Source organism: Raphanus sativus, chromosome 2, assembly GCF_000801105.2.
Source record: "Raphanus sativus cultivar WK10039 chromosome 2, ASM80110v3, whole genome shotgun sequence".
NCBI classification, from domain to species: Eukaryota; Viridiplantae; Streptophyta; class Magnoliopsida; order Brassicales; family Brassicaceae; genus Raphanus; species Raphanus sativus.
This window is the reverse complement of record NC_079512.1, coordinates 30,341,768-30,362,614: the sequence shown is the minus strand read 5'-3', so window position 1 is coordinate 30,362,614 and position 20,847 is coordinate 30,341,768. Positions and strand designations below refer to the sequence as shown.

At 35.3% G+C, this 20,847-nt stretch overlaps 5 protein-coding genes and 1 long non-coding RNA gene across 6 annotated transcripts; 4 read left to right on the top strand and 2 right to left on the bottom strand.

The window, feature by feature from the left end:
• Nucleotides 1–303: 303 nt before the first annotated feature.
• Nucleotides 304–2,012, bottom strand: LOC130508003 (uncharacterized). The gene is made up of 3 exons (XR_008942659.1): nucleotides 1,245–2,012; nucleotides 688–1,155; nucleotides 304–539 (listed from the first exon to the last, which is right to left on the bottom strand). It is a non-coding gene; the product is annotated as an uncharacterized LOC130508003 (long non-coding RNA).
• Nucleotides 2,013–5,572: 3,560 nt separating this feature from the next.
• LOC108829235 (ethylene-responsive transcription factor 6) lies at nucleotides 5,573–6,663 on the top strand. The gene has a single exon (XM_018602899.2). The coding sequence runs from the start codon at nucleotides 5,654–5,656 to the stop codon at nucleotides 6,533–6,535; it is 882 nt and encodes a 293-aa protein (XP_018458401.2). The 5' UTR covers nucleotides 5,573–5,653; the 3' UTR covers nucleotides 6,536–6,663.
• Nucleotides 6,664–10,076: 3,413 nt separating this feature from the next.
• On the top strand, nucleotides 10,077–13,872 carry LOC130508687 (uncharacterized). The gene is made up of 8 exons (XM_057004315.1): nucleotides 10,077–10,179; nucleotides 10,269–10,376; nucleotides 10,672–11,537; nucleotides 11,623–12,288; nucleotides 12,573–13,010; nucleotides 13,110–13,368; nucleotides 13,445–13,507; nucleotides 13,622–13,872. The coding sequence occupies exons 3-8, from the start codon at nucleotides 10,674–10,676 to the stop codon at nucleotides 13,870–13,872; spliced, it is 2,541 nt and encodes an 846-aa protein (XP_056860295.1). The 5' UTR covers nucleotides 10,077–10,179; nucleotides 10,269–10,376; nucleotides 10,672–10,673.
• Nucleotides 13,873–14,578: 706 nt separating this feature from the next.
• LOC130508686 (uncharacterized protein At1g43920, Chloroplastic-like) lies at nucleotides 14,579–15,092 on the top strand. Its single transcript, XM_057004314.1, has 2 exons — nucleotides 14,579–14,740; nucleotides 14,808–15,092. The coding sequence occupies exons 1-2, from the start codon at nucleotides 14,579–14,581 to the stop codon at nucleotides 15,090–15,092; spliced, it is 447 nt and encodes a 148-aa protein (XP_056860294.1).
• A 184-nt stretch (nucleotides 15,093–15,276) lies between these two features.
• Nucleotides 15,277–17,631, bottom strand: LOC130508685 (uncharacterized). Its single transcript, XM_057004313.1, has 2 exons — nucleotides 15,684–17,631; nucleotides 15,277–15,593 (listed from the first exon to the last, which is right to left on the bottom strand). The coding sequence occupies exons 1-2, from the start codon at nucleotides 17,629–17,631 to the stop codon at nucleotides 15,277–15,279; spliced, it is 2,265 nt and encodes a 754-aa protein (XP_056860293.1).
• A 961-nt stretch (nucleotides 17,632–18,592) lies between these two features.
• Nucleotides 18,593–20,341, top strand: LOC108840053 (uncharacterized). Its single transcript, XM_018612868.2, is given in 9 exon segments — nucleotides 18,593–18,752; nucleotides 18,831–18,915; nucleotides 19,018–19,206; nucleotides 19,208–19,244; nucleotides 19,339–19,389; nucleotides 19,511–19,549; nucleotides 19,630–19,752; nucleotides 19,867–19,959; nucleotides 20,053–20,341. Coding segments are annotated over 9 exon segments (882 nt in total). The 5' UTR covers nucleotides 18,593–18,649; the 3' UTR covers nucleotides 20,215–20,341.
• Nucleotides 20,342–20,847: the final 506 nt, after the last annotated feature.

Genomic DNA, 20,847 nt, shown 5'->3' with positions numbered 1-20,847 from the left:
TTTGATTTAAAAGTCCATATAAGTTATTATGTGAATTACAAATCTTTATTTTGTTTTAAATATTAACATCAAATATAAAAATTTATACTAAAATAAACGTATGAGCATAAGCTTTCTATATTTGAGGCAAGTGTAATCTCAAATCATCTATAATTATTACAAAATTCTAAACAATACATATTAATTTAGTATTAGTTATGGGAATATTATTTATAATAAATGTCTATATCGATTAGTAAAAATGGAGTATGTAGATTTTACGTCTATAGCCACGAAATACCTAATAAAAATCACAAATAAAGAAAATCATTTAGATATCTAACAAATCAGTTGCTATATTACAGAAAAGTACTAATAAAAAAATCTAAAATTAAATGTAGTTTCTATATAACTCAAATCAATCAATATATAATATCACAGGATATCTCGTGCACGACAAAGTGGAGTTGAGTTGCCTTACCCTCTGTGTACTTAATATCAGAGAGCTTAAGCAGAGAGAGCATCAAACTTGAAGGCTTTTGGGCCATCACATATGGTTCCTACGTTCATTATATTCTCAGTTTTAAAGACAGCTACTAAAAGCTTCATGAATAACGTGCTTGACTTAAACTCTTTGCAAGCTTCCTAATTATGTACTTTGTATTAATCACCTACCTTGTAATGCAAGAATTAACAAATGAATATTACCTCAAGCATTGGGAAGGAGTTTCTGAGATGAGCTTCTTCATCTTCAAACGTCTTTATAAAGCATTATTTCACTAACAAAAGCGCCTTCAGAAAATTTTCAGCAGATCCAAGCTCATCTACTACTTCTTTGTAGCTACACAACTTTAGCTCTTCTTCTTTAGTCAGCACCATCTTCACCAATGCTTCTGGTTGCTGTAGAAAAACCCTTCCCCTGAAACAAAAGAAAGGTTTATAATCAGATAAGGTCCACAACAGACCGACTCGAGCTGATCTTGGCTTAGCTTTTTCCAAAGAGGAGCATATTTGATCGGCGCTTGCGTTAAGGGCTTTCAAGAGAATGGTAAAGTTCTGAAGTCTTTTAGCTTCAAGAAGATGTTTCCTTGGGGATGAAGTCTTGCATTTTCGTTCTTCGTTCTTTGAGTTTTGCATTGCGTATCCAAATAGCAACCAATCATCTCTTCGTCCAATCTGTGTATCCACAAGACAAATTCATAATCATACATTCTTGAAAGCTTTTGTTAATTGTGGTTAAAGGCCAAAGCAAGTTGTGAACTTACTCAAAAGAACTTGTTCTGAGTTTTTCACCACAGACCATAGTCCAGTTGGGTGTAGTCCTGAATTTATCCCAATAAACTGGTTTCAGCTTAATAATAGAGCTCTCTCTTTATCTAACGGTCTAAGCTGATAAAAATCAAGAGACAAAGGTAGATGAGGCATTTTTTTCATTACTTCAGGTTGTTATGACAGTGGTGGCATGGAGGTTTAGAGGAAGAAGCACAAACTTCTACTGATGGTTGCAACGAAAGCATCTGCGGCTTGGCCGTTTCTGGCTAAGAAAGAGTGTGAAGACTTCTGGAAACTGTGGAAGCGGTGTAGTAGGTATTGGCGGAGGAGAGATTCAGAAAATGTTTCTAGAGCATTAAGGAATAACCCTGTAAAGATCAAATATCTAATTTCTGTATAATTAGAAAATAAAAAAATCAGTCAAAAATAGTAAACCAAGATTTAATCAAAATCTTTCGAGATCCATAATATTAAACAATCAAAAATACTTTGATGGTTCCATGACATAAATTTCATAAGATCAGAATCCATAATAAGATGCTCTAAAATCGAAATCACTTCACCTCTTTCTTAGATGTCCCAATTACATAAAGCCATTCAACGGAGTTTTTAATTTATATCTCTCTTTTCTTTAAAATCAGTTGTTTTTGATCGTTGATGATATTTTGTCTGATCTATGGGATTGTTGTAGAGAAAAAGTGACTTTAATGATCTATAAGCCATAATTTTTAACGCCATGACTGCAGGTTCCCATCGGAGGAATTGTTTCAGATCTCTTCTATATATTAATGGAAAAAAAGAGAGCAAAGAAGAAGGCAGAAGAAAAGGAGCCGCCTCCATATAATTAGGGATTATTAGCTTCTAAATGTTCAGTTTTACGATAGAATTTAATTAAATGGATATTTATAAAATAAGTAATGGTATGCCATTGTAAATATCTAGCAAAACTATAGGCAGAATCCTAATAGGGATTCTGCTTTAATAGTATAGATAAGTTTAGGCCTCTTCGAATTTATAATAAACCTTTCATAACGCACTTGTCCACAAGCTTGTTCAAGAGTTCACCATTTACATGCTCGTTCCTTAATTGTTCATTCACATCTTAGTTGAAATATTAAAAACTTTGTTAGCCATTTTGATATATCTAAATTCATCAAAATTTTGATTTTTTGAATTTACTTGAACAATGTTTATCGTTTGAATATTTGGCAAGCTCGATAGCTTAGCTAGGCTTTTACTTCTGTAATCTTATCTCCCTCAGCAGTATACTACTTGATCAAGGTTCAATATGTTATTTTTATACGGTATTATCTAAAATATAAAGATGATTTTTGTCCTTAAGTAGAATCAAAAGTATGTTACTGATGTCCAAACCTACCATAATAAGTTTCCATTATGCGAATATTCATATGAATCCCATATTCATTTAGAATTTTGGGTCTCTTTAGGAAGCTAACCCCATTTCAAATTTTTTACTTGAAAATAGAGTAAAACAAGTATAAAGTAAAAAATACTTCAATTCTATTTTATTTTTGGTACCATAATGCATTTATTTTAGAAATGAAGTCATTTATTTTTCCTTTTTTCTCACTCTGTTATATAATGAGAAAATGGGTTTATGCATTTTAATTTCATATTCCATTTTATTTTAATTTGAAAAAAAATGAAATTTAACATTGGAGGTGTTTTTAGAATGTGATAAGTTAACAAAATACGAGGGGAAGCATATGACACGTCAGCTTTAAAATTGACCAAAATGGGTCATGAGACTTTTGAGTTTTGACCGTAGAACATTGAAACATACTTTCTACAATAAGCCAAGAAACATATGTAAGTGCAAATAATCCGCACGTGCGTCTCTACTTAAATTTCGAGTTTTTTTTGTTTTTGAAAAGAGAGCAATGTTTGAATACTATACATTAGGGCAGTATATTTTAGGTTTCAGTGGTGTTATATATATACATCGTAATGTCAACCATATGCATTTGAAAGAGCAAGGAACCCTCGGTAACGAGGCCGAGAAGTTAATGCCATCATCCCAGCAGGAGGTTAAATTTCGAGTTCCCCAACGAAGATCTACGTTAAAATCAATTGGGCAACAAACCAACAATTTTTTTTTAGAATAACAAACCAACAATCTTCCAGACAATATTTATGTATCTAATTCTTATCACAAACTTCATCGTAATAATCAAGACAAGTAACCCCAATAACGTAATATATAGTTCTTCCAAAGTACGAGAATCCAAATCCAGAAAGGCTATTCTTAAACGGTGGTTTATTTAAAATTATATAATAATGAGAACATATAGGAGATAGCTGCAAACTAACAAAATATGATTGAAATAGTATGCTATGGGTTTGGTTAATTTTGACAATTTCTTTGTTGTTCAATTTGACCAAATGTCAAATAAAAAAGATCAAATGTCACAACCGCACGTGTTCAATCATAAGTTTGAAAGAGACAAGATACATGCACAATTGCACATACCCGTCTTCAAACAATTTTCGAATAGAAAAATTATCAGACGTTACTTTTTACCCCACAAAATCGAATAGTTTGAAAGATATTTGATGAGCTTGGATTTTGATCCCAAAAAAAGAGTTAGGATTTGAAGATTCCGGTTGAATGGACCTCCAGAATAAATCAAATATGAATGATCAAACTTTTTCTCTATTTAAATACTATTGAGTATTGACTATGCAGCTGCATAGTATGAAAATTATTTAATGAGAAAGTGATATATTTATAATTAACGCCATTTGTTAATTGTGTGAAACCAATAAAATTTGTATCTAAAAGTAAAAGGAGAAATGTTTTTAGCCCATAAATAGAAAAATAAAAATGAAAATCCCCATCCAAAGACAGAAAGACTTTGCACATTCCTAAAAGCATCAACATTAGCATAAACGATCGTAGAACTAACGAGAGTAAAGTCCATAAACTACTCCAAACAAGGCTACTTAAAAAAACGAAACCTTAAGACAACACCAACACCAAGAAAGGATTTTGACTCTTCCACTTTGTCAATTATGTCCATCCACCAAGAAATAATCTAACTACAAAATCAAAGCGAAAATGTCTAGATATCCAAACTAATCTTAAATTTATAGAATCCAAAAACCAAAAAAGAAAAAACGAATAGAGAATTACCCGGAGATAAAGAGAGTCATACTGTTTTTTTGTTCACCAAATGTTAGAGGAGACGAGTACTATGTAAAACATTGTCGCTTACAATGAGAATGTAGTCTTAAATACTTTATATGTTTCTATATAAATATCGTTTTGACATTTTTCACACAAATTAAAAAAATGACAGAAATATATATATAAGTTGTTATTAATTACATCTCTCTGATTAATAGTATTCTATCCGTTCACTATTATATGACGTTTCAAAGGCATCACGTAAATTAAGAAATACGTTGGAATCTCTATTTTAACCTTTCAATTAGTATTTAGTGTTAAAATTATCTTTATATCAATATCTGTTGTAAGGGTAAATAAAATCCTATTATGATATTAGTTGCTTAGGATTTTGTAAAATATAATGATACAAAGAAAAAGTACTCAAACTATATATAATAAGAACGAAGAGAGTATTTGAGATGATAAAGTTATTTATAAAATCAATATAGTTTACAGTTAATTTTAACTGAAAATAAGTATAATTTGCATTGGATTATAAAATGATATTTTTGTGTAAGAAAAAAATGTTACAACGACACTAATGAAACAGAAAAAATAATAGATTCCATTTATTTTTAATACAAATATAATTTGGATGTAAAAGTTTAAACCAGTTTTTCCTTCTTCCACTAATTGTTATTCCAACCTGGATAAACGTGTTTAATCGTTGTTCAACATTAATAACTTATTTATAATCGTCATTGAAACCAAGATTATCCAAATATTTGTCAGCACAGTCGTTTACAACTGGTAAGCTAATTAGTCAGATATCAAGACGAACAATTCATTAAAAATTAGGAGTGGTGATCTTTTGATTAGTCTTTAGTATTATGCATGTATCAATCAATTCTTGCCAGCTCTATGAAAAGAAAAGAAAAGATATAATATGGAAGTTTAGATCGCGCAGCCTAAGGTTTTTATTTGACCTCGAGCTGCCATCGATGAACCACACGATCGAACCGTTGACTGGTGGCTTATAATCTAACCCAACGGTCTACAATCGTTAAAAATACACGAGTGTATATACAACATTCCACAGCTGATTATTTTTATTTTAAATATAAAACAAGAAAGGATGTTGTTTCCTTGGAAAGTGTCTCTCATTGACCTTAAGACTCTTTCTTCCTATATATACATTTCCACACTGTTCTCTACTGTCAAATTGAATCCATTCCTTCTTCAATTAACCATCCTCAGATCCTCTGTTTTCAAATGGCCACACCAAGCGAAGCATCAGCTATTTTTTTCATCAAAAAACATCTCCTCGGCGAATTTTCTCCGCTGCCTAATGTCACCACCACCACCAATCCATGGATCAACGAATCAGTGGCTTCAGAAACCGTCTTCAGATCATTTGACCAAACCGATTTTTATTTCCCCGAATTCGAGACTAAACCGGATATAACCGATCACGTGACGCCCAGGTTCACCGACTCGTTCAATTTCGAGCTAAAACCTGAGATGATTCCATTAGCATCAAACGATTCCTTCACGTTCCAATCGAATCTTCCCGCCATCTCGCAGTCGAATCGAAAACCGCCGTTGAAGATCGCGACGCCGGACAGAACGGAGTGGATCCAATTCGCGGCCGGAAACTCCCGACGAGAACAGCTTCCCTTACCAACAACGGTGGTTGCCGCGGCAGCAGAAGAGAAGAGGCACTACAGAGGAGTGAGGATGAGGCCGTGGGGGAAATTCGCGGCGGAGATCAGAGATCCGACGCGCCGGGGAACCAGGGTTTGGCTCGGGACGTTCGACACGGCGATCGAAGCGGCTAGGGCTTACGACCAAGCTGCGTTTAGACTCCGAGGAGCGAAGGCCATTGTGAATTTCCCGCTCGAGGTCGGGATGTGGAAACCACGCGCTGAAGAAGATGGCGGGAACAAACGGAAACGAGACGGAGAGGAGGAGGAGGGAGTGAGGATGGTTGTTGCGAAAGTGGTTAAGACGGAGGAGAGTCGCGGCGTTGAGCAAGTAACGTCGAGTTTGACGGGGTTAGACGAGTGGGATTTGACGGAGTTACTGAGCATGCCGCTTTTGTCGCCGTTATCGCCACACCCACCGTTTGGTTATCCGCAATTGACTGTTGTCTGAATGTCTTTTGGGGTCAGCTTATGCTGTATGCTGACGTGGAATTACATCGTACACGTGTTTTTTAATGATCTCTTGATTCTTTTTGTTGCACACATTCGAGGAAATTTATTCATTTATTTGTTTTTTTTTATAATACGACTTTCAAGTTTCAACATTCAGTCAATAAAATCATATCGAAATATAACACGAGGCTCCGTTTCCATTGACTTAAGACTTTTTTTTTTTTGTGATTAACCAGGATGGGTTTGGGCCCTTAATCTTTTCCTAGGTCCGGAGCCAGCTTTTGTCTGTATCTATTAGGGTTTTGGACACTCCTCCCTACCCGAGATTCGAACTCGTGATTTCTCAGACAAATACATGAGGTGTTACCAGTTGAGCTAACTCGTCCGAATAAGAATATTATTTCCCAACGTGACTGAATCTAATCTATTAAAACTGAAGTACAAATTAATACTAACCCTTAAACTTGCACAATATTTACAGTTCTATGCCACTGAATTAATTAATAAATCTAATGTTAAGTATTTATTGTATTTTCCTTATTTAATTAAAATTAAAAATACTGCTTCCTATAATTTAGGTAACCAATAAATTTACCATATTTTGATACTCTATGCAATCAATTAAATATAAATTTTCGTTAACACAATCATTAACAAACAACCATTCACAAATAATATGACAATCCAAAGAAAATGTTTCGCATGATGAAAATCGAGAATCGAGATCCTAAACTCTTCGATTTGATGTTCCTTCGGCTAAGTTAGAAACAAAGTTAATGCTACTCGAATATAAATCTGTAAATATTTTATTTTATTTATATTTCATATAAATAATATCCCAATAAAATCGAATATGTTAAATGCCGAAGGATATAAATTAAGTATATAGCACCAAATTTTAAATAGTATATATAACATTTTTGTCATGCATTTAAATTTTGGTCCATGAAAAATATATATAAAGTATATTTTTGCAGTTGGGCATGTCATATTTTAAAAATCATAATAAAACGGTTGACGATTCAAAACAAAAATAAAATTACTCAATATAAATTATAAAATATTGTATTTAAAATTTTCATAATAAAAATATTTAATAAATTTAAATTATAAAATATCTACTAACATTTATATAAAATCAATATTTATTTATAAATATGTGAAAAAACACATGACGTTTAAACTAAAACGCCTCAATACCACTAAAATAGTAGTTTTACTCTTTTTAATTATTCAGGTAAATATAATAATATACAGTTAACAATATGGTCTTTCGGATACCCATTCAAATATGAATCATTTTTTCAGGTATTATATTTTTGAGTTTTAAAATTAGGCTTCGTTCGAGTATTATAAATTTTTTTGGTGACTTTTGAATTGGATCCTTTTGGTCCAACTGAATTCAATTCTGATGTATTGGAACCTAAAAATATCCAAATAACTAATATATGTAAAATTTCAAATATTTTTATCAAAAATAATTATATTACCCAATTCGATTTAGATATTTTTAATTTAAACTAAAATAACCTAAAAATTATTAAATGACCAAAAGTAATTATATTATCCGCTATGGTTCGAATTCGATTATGATGTATAAGAACCTAAAATATTCAAATACCCAATATACATTCAGTTATATAATGACACATCTAAAATATATGATATTAATTATGAAAAATAAATATCAGTTTTTTAAAAATCAAAATTAAAACCCGCACGGGTGTGCGGGTCAAGCTCTAGTTAATTTTTAAAGATGCAACTCTTTTTGCAGTAATGAAGGGCTTAATGTAGAATTTTGGACTCTAAACGAACCGACAATGCATCAAGTTTCTTATGCTTTTTGTGTACCCTGAAAACTCATACAACAGTTGTCTACTCGAGTACGCATGGTTTCCAAGTTCAATTGTTAAGCTTGTGAAGAACATGATTAGCCATTTTAATGTTCTTGGCTAGTCGTGCATTTGATCTCTATGCTAAGCTCTTCTGAGAAAGGGATTGTTTCTGGATATATATTTAACTGAGATGTACGATCAAGAAAAAAGTGTTAAACTCGTAAGAAAGTATTTAAAGAAAAACATTCCCTAATCCTAGCTTGGGAGGATATATATTCTCCCAAGCTACTGTTATTCATCTCTGGCTTTTTCTTTAACGCAGTTTCTGAACTTCAGTATAGCTCATGGTTTGGAGTATTGCCATGGAGCTCACGAGTACCCAACGAGTGGGGTATATGGAGTAGATAGAGGCTAAGAACTGTTCAGGGTTCATCTTTGGACTGTCGGTTTTGTCATGGAAACACCTCACTATAGCATACAAGGACGTTGTGAAATACGTTGTGCGCCTTACTTGATGCAGACAAGTTTGTAAATCATTTAACATGAGTCTCTCCCTGCCATTTTTATATGTTCAGAAGATTGTTTTGTTTGGTGGTATTAAGATTAAAGATTGTGAAACAAATATAATTTTCAAAATCCTTAAATGTTGAGAGATTTGAAAAGGCTTTCAGTAAATAATCATATTACAAGTAACAAAAAATATAAAATAAGATTGTGAAAAATTGTAAGTCATTGTATCATATAACAGTTAGTACTTCATCATCAACTAAAGTTTTGGAAGGTACTACTCCCTCTATATCAAAAATTGATTTTTTGAGTTTTGGACATAATAAATATTTCTTTTATTTGTTATTTTTACTTTATGGTCGTCTAGTAGCATGTTTCACCAGTCATATTTTAACATTTTAATTTTTTTTTTTTTTTTTAAAACAAAAGTATTTTAATTTTAAAGGGAGAAACATTAATTAAAAATCTAAAGTAGTAATTTTAAAAAACAAACAAAGATATCTAGACCCACCTCTATTGTAATCTCTATATTTTCCTCTAAAATAGAAATATCTATTATAGAGGTAGATTTGCTACAATGTATGCCTCTATAATAGAGTTTCTCTATTTTAGAGGTAAAAAGTAGAATTCCTCTATATTTTCCTCTAAAATAGAGAAACTCTATTATATAGGCATACATTGTAGCAAATCTACCTCTATAATAGATATCTCTATTTTAGAGGAAAATATAGAAATGTACATTGGAGATGCTCTAACTAGATTACTTTTGTTGATTAATAGCAAATGCAGTTTCAAAAAAAAAATCTATGTTGGTTAAACTTCAATAAAATTCAGTCACCAACTAGGCAACTACCAGGAAATAAATTCTCGTCCTTGCATTTATGACTAAAGCACAAAAAATTAGATTGACATGTACTCCCTCTGTACTATGTTTAAGCATTTTTATTTTGTTCCGTGATGTTATTACATTAACATCACATTTCTAGATAAAATTTAGAGAAAATTGGAAAATAAAGACACATTTTTTGGAGGTTTGTCACAATAGGATTTGTTGAAATTTTTTTAGGTAAGTAGGATTTATCTTTTCTTTAATACCATATTGCCCTTTAATTTTCGATTTTCTACTTTTTTACTGAGTTAAGAAAATAAAAACAATAAAACATAAAAAAATCAAAACATTTAAAACAGAAAGTAAAAAAAAAAAAGAAACAAAAGTCGATTAGGGTATCGACTATTACTCTCCTCGTCTTCTCCGCCGAAAGGATAAGCTCTCCCATGGCGATTTCAATGGCGATTTCTGGTAAGAACAAAGCCAAATCGTTTCTTCACTCTTTCACTTTTATTTTTTGTCTCTAATCTCGTAATTGTGTTCTTTGTCTTTGTTATCAGTTACAGATTGAAGAATTGGGGATTTGTTCTTACTCAACGAAAACCTCGGTGGCTCTCCTTCCTCTTCTACCATCAATTTCATCACCATCTCACGTTTCTAAACATTAGGTTTGTGATTACTTGTTCTGATTCTCTTAAACTTTGATTTTTGGTTGTGGGTTTGTCTATTTCGTAGTTGTTGTTGTGGTTGTCGATGTTTGATGAAGAGACCACAATAATTTCGACATCATTATTCTTTGGGTCTTTTTGATTTTACTTAATTTCTTTTGAAATGTGATTTGTTTTTGTAATATCAATAACATCGATTTTACTCTTTGATAGAGATTCTAACTTGTCGTATATGGTGATGAAATTGTTCTTTGTTTGTTTGTGCTCTGGTTACAATTTTTTTCTTTGATTGTAGGTATGTCTCAAGAGTTACCAAAACGCCTTTTTAAGCCGGGTGAGGAGACTCAAGTCAGTCAGATCAATAACAACTGCAGGATGGTACTGTATCTCAAAAGGTTGGAGGAATGGCTGCCAAAGGAGTTGAACGAAGTGAAGAAAGATCGGGTTTTTGCTCCGATTTTCAAGTTGCACGAGAATGGTTTGGGTTACTCGGCGAGGGTGATACACAGTTTCTTGTGTAGGGAGCTCGTGACTTACAAAACACATGAGCTTTGGTTTGTCTTTGCGAGGAGAGCACTCCGGTTTTCGTTGATGGAGTACCATGCTGTTACCGGGCTTGAGTGTGATGCTAGTCTCTCCCTTAAGGAGCCGGTTGACTGGGAAGATGATGGTGGTTTCTGGAGCTTAGTCATTAAGAGTAATAAAGGAATTTCTATGTTGGAGTTATGGAATAAACACAGGTTAGCTGTTAAGAAGTGGAGTAATGCTGATCGAATTAGGCTGGTGTATCTTTGCATCATTGTGTGTATGGTTTGCGCGAGAGATCAGAAGGCAAATATCCCCATCAAGTACATCAAGTTGGTCATGGATCTTGAGAAGGTCCGAAAGTACCCTTGGGGAGTTGCTTCTTTCGACCTTCTATGCGAGTCAATAGGTAAAACACGAGACAACTTGAAGGAGAAGACTACGAGTTACGTGTTAGATGGCTTCTCCTACGCTCTTCAGATTTGGGCAATGGAAGCAATTCCAAAAATTGGAAAGCTCTGTGGAAGAAAACTGAACAAAAGTTTTAAGAACGGTCCTAGATGCGTAAACTGGATGGGAGCTGCAAAGATTTCATACCAGGAGCTCATTCATTTGGAGAACATTTTCACACCCACGGTAATTATGTTTTTTTTTTTTAACTTCATCCGGTTTGACTCGCACCATCAACTCTTATTCAATCTTATTTACCTTTCTTGTGTAGGATGAGCTCTATCCATACATCTCGTGGACAGGCAATTGTGATGAAGTTGATAGTATAACTTTTCTGAGAGAAGATGAGGTGGAGGATGATAGAATCAAGGTTCTCAAGAGGATGATAATGGCTAACCATGACTTCAGTGATCATACTTGGGAGTATGAAGAGACAATAGTCTTTTCATTTGGGCTTGATGACAAAGAAGTTGGGAGCGATCAAGCAGGTGGGAGCGATGATGGTGAAGCTGGGAGCTATGAATCAGGTGGGAGCGATGATGATTTTCGAACTCCAAAAGGATCAGCAAACATAGGCTCCAGAGCTACAAAGGGAAAGAAGAGGCTTCCGGATCGTGGAATGGAAAAAAGGAAGCAGAAGGTTCTACATACTAGAGCACAACAGGCTCCGTTTGATGAAGATATGAAGGAGTTTGTGGCAAACTTGTTTCAGCAGAATTTTGCTGCGATGGAGCAGAGGCTAGAGAAACAGATGGGTGAAAGGTTTGAGGAAATAAAGTCTGAGCTTAAAGTTCTACGTAGGGATTCAAGCGTGGAAGTTGAGCCATCTGCGAGCAAGCCATCGCCTAGCAACCCATCGCCTAACAAGCCAGCGTCTAGCAACCCACAGCCTAGCAAGCCAGCGTCTAGCAACCCACCGAGGAGGTCCAACCGCTTGGTAAAGAACCACTAGTCTCCATAACTCTCTGAAATGTCTCTTAACTTGTTGTATTGTTATTTTTTCTGTTTTTCGGCCTTGTGATGTGTTTTGCATTGTCTCGTTTTGAAAGTGTGTTTGGTTTGTAAGTGTTAATTATGTATCGGCATTATGATGTGTATTTTGTTATGTGAACTGTGTGTGAGATAATTATGATGTGTATTTGAATCATTTTTTTATGAATAGCTTGTGTATATAGAATCTGTTTTCCTTATTAATTGGTTGTTCATTGCTTGAATTCACAGGATGAGAATTTCAGTCAAGCGGATGATATGGACGAACCAATAGGTACGCAAGGCCTTGATGGGCTTTCTCAAGCCTCGTTCGTACCCGATATTGATCCATCACAGACCAATAACGACAAGGATGCAAGTGATTGGTGGACTCCAATGACTACTGTCCGAAAACTACCAAAAGGGGGATCAAAGCAAGAAAATGCAGCTCCAACATCGGCAAAGTGGGATAGATGGTGTAGAGAACCAAGCAGGAAGCTTCAGCTTAGTGACTCACCAATGGCAGATGATGGTTCTCCACAGGCGTCATTGTATTATTTCACCGAAGAATCGTGGGATCGATTCACCCAATGGTCTATGAACCCAACAGCTTTGAGGATTGGTCCCTCTGTCTTTAATTTGACCGTCGCTCAGAGAATAGTTTGTGCTGGCAAATGGCTTGGAAACGAGGTATTAATTTTGTTATACATGTTGGAATGGTTGTATATTTGTAACATATATTTGATTGTGCATTGGTTAATTGTCCTTATGCATTGGTTAATTGTCTAGGAAATGGATGCGATGATGTATATATGGCGAGAGAAGACATCTTTGAGGCGCTGGAATATAGACCGAGTTGCTTTCATGAACGCCATGTTCTGCCTCCAGGTCGAGAATGAATACCAGAAGTGTAGAGACGACAAAAGAGGCTACGTAGTACCCAATCTTCTTCTTGCTTATGGGAGAGGAGAGCTTCCATCTCATGGGCGGACTAATAAAGTCTGGGGTGTCGATGTCGATCGTCTCTACTTTCCTCTGTTTGTAAATGGTAATTATCCATGTTTCCTCTACACGTCTCAATTATGCAAGGATTTTTTTAACATAATAAGTTCTGTGCGTCGCAGGTAATCATTGGGTCTCTGTATGCGTCAACATGATTGAGAAGAAAGTGGAAGTCTATGATTGCGGTCGGGGAAGGAATAGGTAATACGTAGAAAAGTTTGCTACTATGATTCCTAGAATTGTGAAGGCCGTGGGTCCATCTAAGAGCAAGCTACTCCTGTCATCATATTCGATTGTAGATATGCCTATGCAGACAAGGTTGAACAAGTCTTGTGCTGATTGCGGGGCATACGCACTCAAACACTTGGAGTGCATCCTTCTTGGTCTCGACATCAGTTTAGTGGAGGACGGAATAATGCCTGGTTGCCGACAGAAGATTGCTTATGATATATGGGAGGCTGCTCATGATCCCATTTTAATCCAGCTTATGGCACAACATATTCCTTCGGAGTTTGAGTCTTCTGCTTCTTATGATCTTGAAGAAGACTGATTATGTGTGTTTGTTTTAGTTTTACTAGGAATGTTGTGACATAACTTTATTTTAGAGTTTTCTAGGAATTATGTGACATGAAACTATTTAAGTTGGCTATTTATTTCTGACAATACTCTGTTTTAGGGTTTTCTAGGAATTATTTTGAGAGTTCTCCAAATACCCTAAACCACTAAACTCTATTATAATACATACTAAACCTCTAATCTTTACCCTAAACCCTAAACAAACCCTAAACCACGAAACTTAGAAACGAACCCCTAAGCCGTAAACATATTAGAGTTAACCCTTAACGAACTCAATCTTTACCATAAACCGTAATCGAACCCTAAATGAACCCTATATGATCCCTATACATAAGAAGCTTTTAGTCTAAACTCTTATAATTTGTGTTGAGAATGACATGTATTTGTTTCATAATTCCATTTGTAGTTCTTATAGCCACTAATAAAATATTATTTTGTTTCAGGTATAAACACTACTTTAGTGGATATATGGTGAAAGTACATACCCTAACTAATCCCTAAACGAACCCCTAAATCGTTTTTCATGATATTTAACAGATCTGCCTCAGGTATAAAACATGTATTCTACCTAGTAAAACGATGTCGTTTTTTATTATTTTTTTGACCTAATCCCTTTTCTTCCTCATTCTTTCACGACAGAGAGAAACCAAGGGGAGAAAACTTGGGCGATCAACTCAATCATGTCTTCGGTCGGTTCTTCTTTGAATTCAAGCAATCGACAAACCAACGAAAGAGGAATTCCGACAAGATGCAATTGCGGCAAGGCAGTGGATCGTTTCACTTCAAACACTGTCAAAAATCCGGGAAGATTGTTCCATTGTTGTCCGATGGGATCTGAGAAGGTTAGTCTCTATTCATATAACCGTGTCCTTGCTCCAATCTAACTGTTTGTTGTTGTTAATCATGAAGGACAAAACACACTTGTTCAAATGGACTGATATATCAGTTGTTGAAGAAATTGAAGATTTTCGGGATCTGTTTGACGTGCTGCTCGTGGACAATTCCGAGTTTCATAAATCAATGACAGCTTCTGAGACCATCCTGAAACGCCATACGAGTAGAGTTGAAGAAATGGAAGAAGCAATTGCTCGTTGTGAAGAAAATTCCATGGAGTGCATTAGAGAGTTAAGGGTCATCAAAGCTGTGTTTGTGTGTTGTTTTGTTATGGTCTTCATGTACCTTACATTTGCATGATGCTCAGTTTGTTGTTCTGTTTTTCCAAATAAATGTAAAACTATGTTCTTTGGTGTTTCTTGGTGATTTGCAATAGGAAGATCGATTTGTCTCAACAATGTTTTAACCTGTCAATAGGAAGATCGATTTGTCTCAACAATGTTTTAAAACAAAAAGCAAATAACAGAGAACTCTTTCTTGTTCCTCAGAACTTCTCAGAAATTTTAAAATCACATGTTCCTCTCTTGTGTCCCTCCATACCACACCGGCTGCACTTATGCTTTTTCTTCTTTGTCGATCCTTGAGAAGATCTAATCTTGTCTTCTACAGTTTCATACCTTCTCTTTACTGGTCTACCAGAACTCTTTCTTGTGTCTGGTGGTAAGATCTTCGCAAGTTTAACCACATCAGGGATATTCCATTCAGCCTCTGGAACTGGTATGGGATTAATGGATTCCGCATAGGCATCTCTCCACGTTGCAGTGCTATAGACGCTATCAGTAAACCGGTGTACTTCCATACCTGTGTCAAAAAAGAGACCGAGCAATGTCAAAATGCAGCAAAATACCAGAAATTTATAGGCTTAATTATAATGTTTATATACTTGCATACCTCGAGAATAAATTGCAGGAATGGCGTGTCTGCATGGAAGTTTTCCTATATCAAACTTCCCACATGTGCATGTTCTAGCTTCCAGATCAACATGACAATCATATATGTCTCCTTTAACAAGTGATCTGAAGTTGTCAACCTTGAGAACCTGAAACCCTCGAGCCTTGACAATTCTCCTATCAATCTTTTTCTCCACCTTAACGGTTAAAGGATCAATATGTTTGGAGCTTAACATGCGACGCTCGTAGAACCATCGGGTCAACAGTTCTCTTATACTATCTAGCAAAGGAATTACTGGAAATTGTCTAGGTGATCTCAGAACTGAATTAATCGACTCGGCAGGGTTATTGGTCCTGATGTCATACCTGGATCCAGGGAAAAGAGAACGAGCCCATTTTCTCACATCAGCCTCCTGTAGATATCTTCCAAGCGCCGGACTGATATCAACAATTTCAGTGAAACGTTCCTGAAATTCACAATGCCTATACGCCTTTGATGCCTTTTCGACCAAGGCAGTGAACCCCTTTGTACTGAAGAATTTAACCACATTGGTCAGCAAATGATGAATGCAAATTCCGTGTTTTGATCGTGGGTAGACAGTTCCAATTGATTTAGCAATTGACGCATTTCTATCTGACACAAAAGCTAAGTCTTTACTATCAGCAATAACCACATTCAACTGTCGGAAGAACCACTCCCATGATTCGTTATTCTCTGAATCAACAACTCCAAATGCAACTGGATACAAGTTGGAGTTACCATCTACAGCTGTAGCAACAAGTAGAACTCCTTTGTATTTATTTTTCAGAAAAGTTCCATCAACAACAATCACCTTGCGCATTGAACTCCGAAATCCTCTAACCGATTGCCCAAAGGACATAAATAGATACATGAATCTACCATCCTTTTTAGTTTCATAGTGAGTGTGTGTACCAGGATTAGCTTCTTTAATCATATGCAAATATGATGGTATCTTTGCATAGCTTTCGTCTGGTATACCTCTAACAGCTGCAATTGCATACTCACGAGCTTCCCAAGCGTGCCAATAAGTAATCTCGCAGCTATGCTCCATCCTCATAAACTGCATGATATCCTTTGCTTTGGGGCCATCACTAGCATCATCAAATCGATGTTGTATCAGCTTCCCAATTGTTCTTGCCGACGCCATTTTTCCGAATTTGCTTTTCTTTGAAGGAGCACATGAGTGTATACCCACACATTTATTGATCATGAAATATGTAGAACCATCAACACATTCCGCACGCACAGTCCAGTTGCACGTGTTATCCTTACATCGTATAGACCACCATTTTTTCGTTGATTTGGTAACAATGAAATCATAATTATTCTTCATCGCCCAAATTTCCATTGTTGCCTTTAGAACACGTTTACTTCGGAAAAGTTGATCTTTCTTCACGAAATCTGGGTTCCCAGCTTCGGATTTCTCTTTCTTTTCACTATCTCCATAGTTTTCACTCTTTAAACCATCATCGCCGGAACCATCTACACCGACATGATTCTTCCTTTTATCACGATGCTCTCTTGATGCTTCTGCAAAATCTCCCAGATTTATGTCAGGAACTTCACCTTCCTCAACATTACTTGAATCACACGGCTCCTTATTCAAATCGACCTTGACTCGTTCCTTTTCCTTTACACCAGTACCAGTACCAGAGAACGTGACACACAAGGTTGTAGAGGAATCCTTCTTTGCGTAGCCCACAAAGTTACTCACTTGTCGATCATTGCTCATACTAATGGGCGGATTTCCTCTTTGATTCACCATCTCATAACTGAACTCGACAGTAACCAAATTAGGGTCAACCCCATAATCTTCACACACCATGATCTTGAGTTCCTCCAATGAAGTAGTTGTTTCTAATGTCACCGTTCGACCACGCCTTTGCTTGTCTGGCAAGAAACTCCACTCGTCACTCAAATTTGACATCCATACACCAGATTTTACATAGATTAGAACCATCTTGTGTTGGTTGATAGAAGAGATGTTTGTCGATGAAGATGAGAGAGGAACGAGAGAGATAGAGATCGTGTGAAGAGAGGAGAAAATCGTGGGGAGAATATACTTAGAGATATTTAGGATAGATTTAGGAAACATATGACCACGAAATTTGGAAGTTTCCATTTTTACTATATTTGGCTAGAATAGACATCCTACTTAAGGCAGAAAGGTGTAGAGAGAGTGGAAACTACATTATGCCGTAGGCTATTATAAAGTAAAAGGCATAACAAGGTATGACGTGAAAAAAATAAAAGGTATTTCACTGAGTCTAGGGTAGAACTTGTAAAAAAGCCCTATGTAGATTGAAGATATCTAGCTAGAATAATACGACACAAAATCTATCTTGGGTAGACTATTGAAGAAACTGTATTTTATATTTTCTGTCCAAGGTAAACCTATGTATAATACTTTGTATTCGATTTGTACACTACGTAGATGGCTAGAACAAGTATTCTATCCTAGCTTTGACATTAAATAAAACATAGTTCCATATTTAAAAAAAAAAATATTTAAACAGAAAAATATGTATACTTTGGTTTCTAATGATTTCTATATTTTTTTATATTTTTTAACTTTAGTTTACTATTTTTTTCACAATACAAGGGCAAAAACTGTCCAAAATGACCAAAAGTTTCAAAAGTCTTATTTGGACAAACAAACAAGAAAAGTGTCTTCTTTTTCCAATTCTCCCTAAAATTTAATGTCAATTGAAACTTTCAATCAATTACAAAATACTACATGTTTTTTTATTGGTTAGACTGATTTTATTTAATGCAATTTTATGTAACCAAGATAAATTACATAGAAATTTGTATTTTCTTAATCTTTGTGTAGAAACCTTAAACACCACTTAAAATGGTACAGAGGGAATAATAACTAGACCTATACTTCTTGCCTTCTTGATCTTCCTCCAAAATTGAAGTTTTTTTTTTCTCTGAGTTGTTTCATGATGAAGAGTTTCCAGCGATCTGCTCTCCTAGTGAGGACCTTGTCCATCTTCTTCTTCTTCATCCCGGTTACAATCTCTGTTCCATTCATCCTTTTACACGGTACTCAACGATCCTTTCTCTATTTCCTCTTTTATGTTTGCTACTTTTAATGAGTTAAAAGACATTGGACTGGAACAGGGATTCGAGATCAATGCTCCAATGGTGGAATCATTAGCTTCACACAGCTCCTTAGCAACCTCTCTAATTCCCCTGGCTCTTGCTTGTACTAGCTCATCTACTAACTCCTACTTGTTTCATCCTAATCTTGCCAAAAAAAGGTTTATCAATTTCTCTGTGTGTGTTTTGTGTCATCATCATCATGTAGAGAAATAGGTAACGGGGAACAAGATTCTGTGTCCATGCCGCTTATGCAACAAGCGAGTATAGCGTGTGGGAAAGTGAAACAGATGAAAGAGTTGAGTCAAGGTTACAACATTGTTGCACAGTCTCAAGGCAACTTAGTCGCTAGAGGCCTAATCCAGAATGCTCCTCCTGTCTTCAACTATGTCTCCTTGTCCTCACGCTGGCATAGCTGACATACCCAAGTGTACTGTAAGTTTTTCTTATTCCCTCTCTCTTTCTCTCTGTGTCTTGATCATAATCGCAACAAGAAACACAATGTGTTTCTCCTTCTCTGTTTCCAAAGTCTCCAGTGTGCCAGCTACTGAGAACAGATGTTTACAGCGACTATGTTCAGGTAAACCTTCTCTCTTTCTTCTTATATAATCAAAATCTTGTGTTTCAAAAAAAAAAATATATATATATAATCAAAATCTTAAAATTATAATTAGTGACAGCACGTTCTAATGAATCTGCAGGATCATATTGCTCCAAGTGGTTATATCAAGCTCCCTAATGTAAAAACTCAAACCTCAAATCATTTCCTACTTATAGAATTACCGCAATCAGAAAACCTTTGTTATCTTGTTCTGATCAGGAGATGTCAAAGTACTTGGAACACTCCAAGTATCTGCCAAAACTCAACAACGAGAGACCTAACCAGAGGAACTCCATTTATAAAGAACGTTTCACCAGCTTGCACAAGTTGGTCCTAGTCATGGTGCCGCCTCCTAAAACAATGATCCTTGAGATTCCACCCAATTCTTGAACATGATTGTTGGATGATTAGATTATAAATAATCTTGTTATTCTTCATTTTTTTCTCTTAAAACAGTTCCAGGGGGATAGAGTAGTGATACCTAAAGAAAGTTGTTGGTTCGGATATTACCCAGATGGAGCTACAACACCACTTTTGCCTCCTCAACAGGTCAGAACCTTAAACTGATCCTCATATTATCAATTTTTTTAAGTGTTCATCAGTCAACTACTTATGCTCTAAAACTATGCATTCTTTCTCCAGACGAAGCTCTATACTGAGGATTGGATTGGTCTGAAAACATTGGATGCTGCTGGAAAAGTGAAGTTTGTCAATGTCCCTGGAGAGCACCTTCAGATGGCGCATGATGACGTTGTGAAGCACGTCGTGCCTTACCTCCAGAACCATCCTACGTTTCTTTCTTGATGCAGTCTCGACCGAGATTTAGTGGAAGACGTTATCTTACTAATTATCAAGCTTCATTACATTATCAATTACAAAAGAGAGCCAGTTTTATGCAAAATTTGAACTATCTTCAACTTGATAAACCTAAAAAAATTCAATAAAACTGGATGACGTAAGGAAACTGTGTTATATGCAGGGATGTCAAAATGGGTTTGAAGCCATCGGGCTTAAACGGGTTTTAGTATAAACGGACTGATCTGTAATCCGTTTATTATCGAATTCGAATTGGTTCTCGGTCCTGATCAGAGGTTTACACGCGTTAGTCCGTTTAGATTCGTTTCGTTAATGGACATATCCGTTAAATAAATGGATATTCGTTTAGATCCGTTTATGAGTTTTAGAAAAATAATACAAATTATATTTAAAATGAATTTAATTATATTAAAAAAACAAGCACCAACCACTGATGGCGCCATCGTGGTATTTAGTAATTTCTTCTTTTTTTGACAGATTTTTAATAATTTCATTTTCGTCACATTAAAAAAAAAATTAAACAGAAGTTGTTTTCACACATCTTCTTCGTAATTTTTTTTTTTTTAATAGTTCTTTGTAATTACACATACTATTCTCTTAAGAAAGTGGAAGAGCATTTAT

Coding starts and splice junctions, on each gene's coding strand:
- LOC108829235 (XM_018602899.2), top strand. CDS start 5,654: ATGGCCACACCAAGCGAAGCATCAGCTATTTTTTTCATCAAAAAACAT.
- LOC130508687 (XM_057004315.1), top strand. CDS start 10,674: ATGTCTCAAGAGTTACCAAAACGCCTTTTTAAGCCGGGTGAGGAGACT. Junction 11,538..11,622: donor AGAACATTTTCACACCCACG/GTAATTATGTTT, acceptor TTTCTTGTGTAG/GATGAGCTCTATCCATACAT. Junction 13,508..13,621: donor AGTGGAAGTCTATGATTGCG/GTCGGGGAAGGA, acceptor ATTCGATTGTAG/ATATGCCTATGCAGACAAGG.
- LOC130508686 (XM_057004314.1), top strand. CDS start 14,579: ATGTCTTCGGTCGGTTCTTCTTTGAATTCAAGCAATCGACAAACCAAC. Junction 14,741..14,807: donor GTCCGATGGGATCTGAGAAG/GTTAGTCTCTAT, acceptor TTAATCATGAAG/GACAAAACACACTTGTTCAA.
- LOC130508685 (XM_057004313.1), bottom strand. CDS start 17,631: ATGTCAAATTTGAGTGACGAGTGGAGTTTCTTGCCAGACAAGCAAAGG. Junction 15,594..15,683: donor TCCTGCAATTTATTCTCGAG/GTATGCAAGTAT, acceptor TTTTTGACACAG/GTATGGAAGTACACCGGTTT.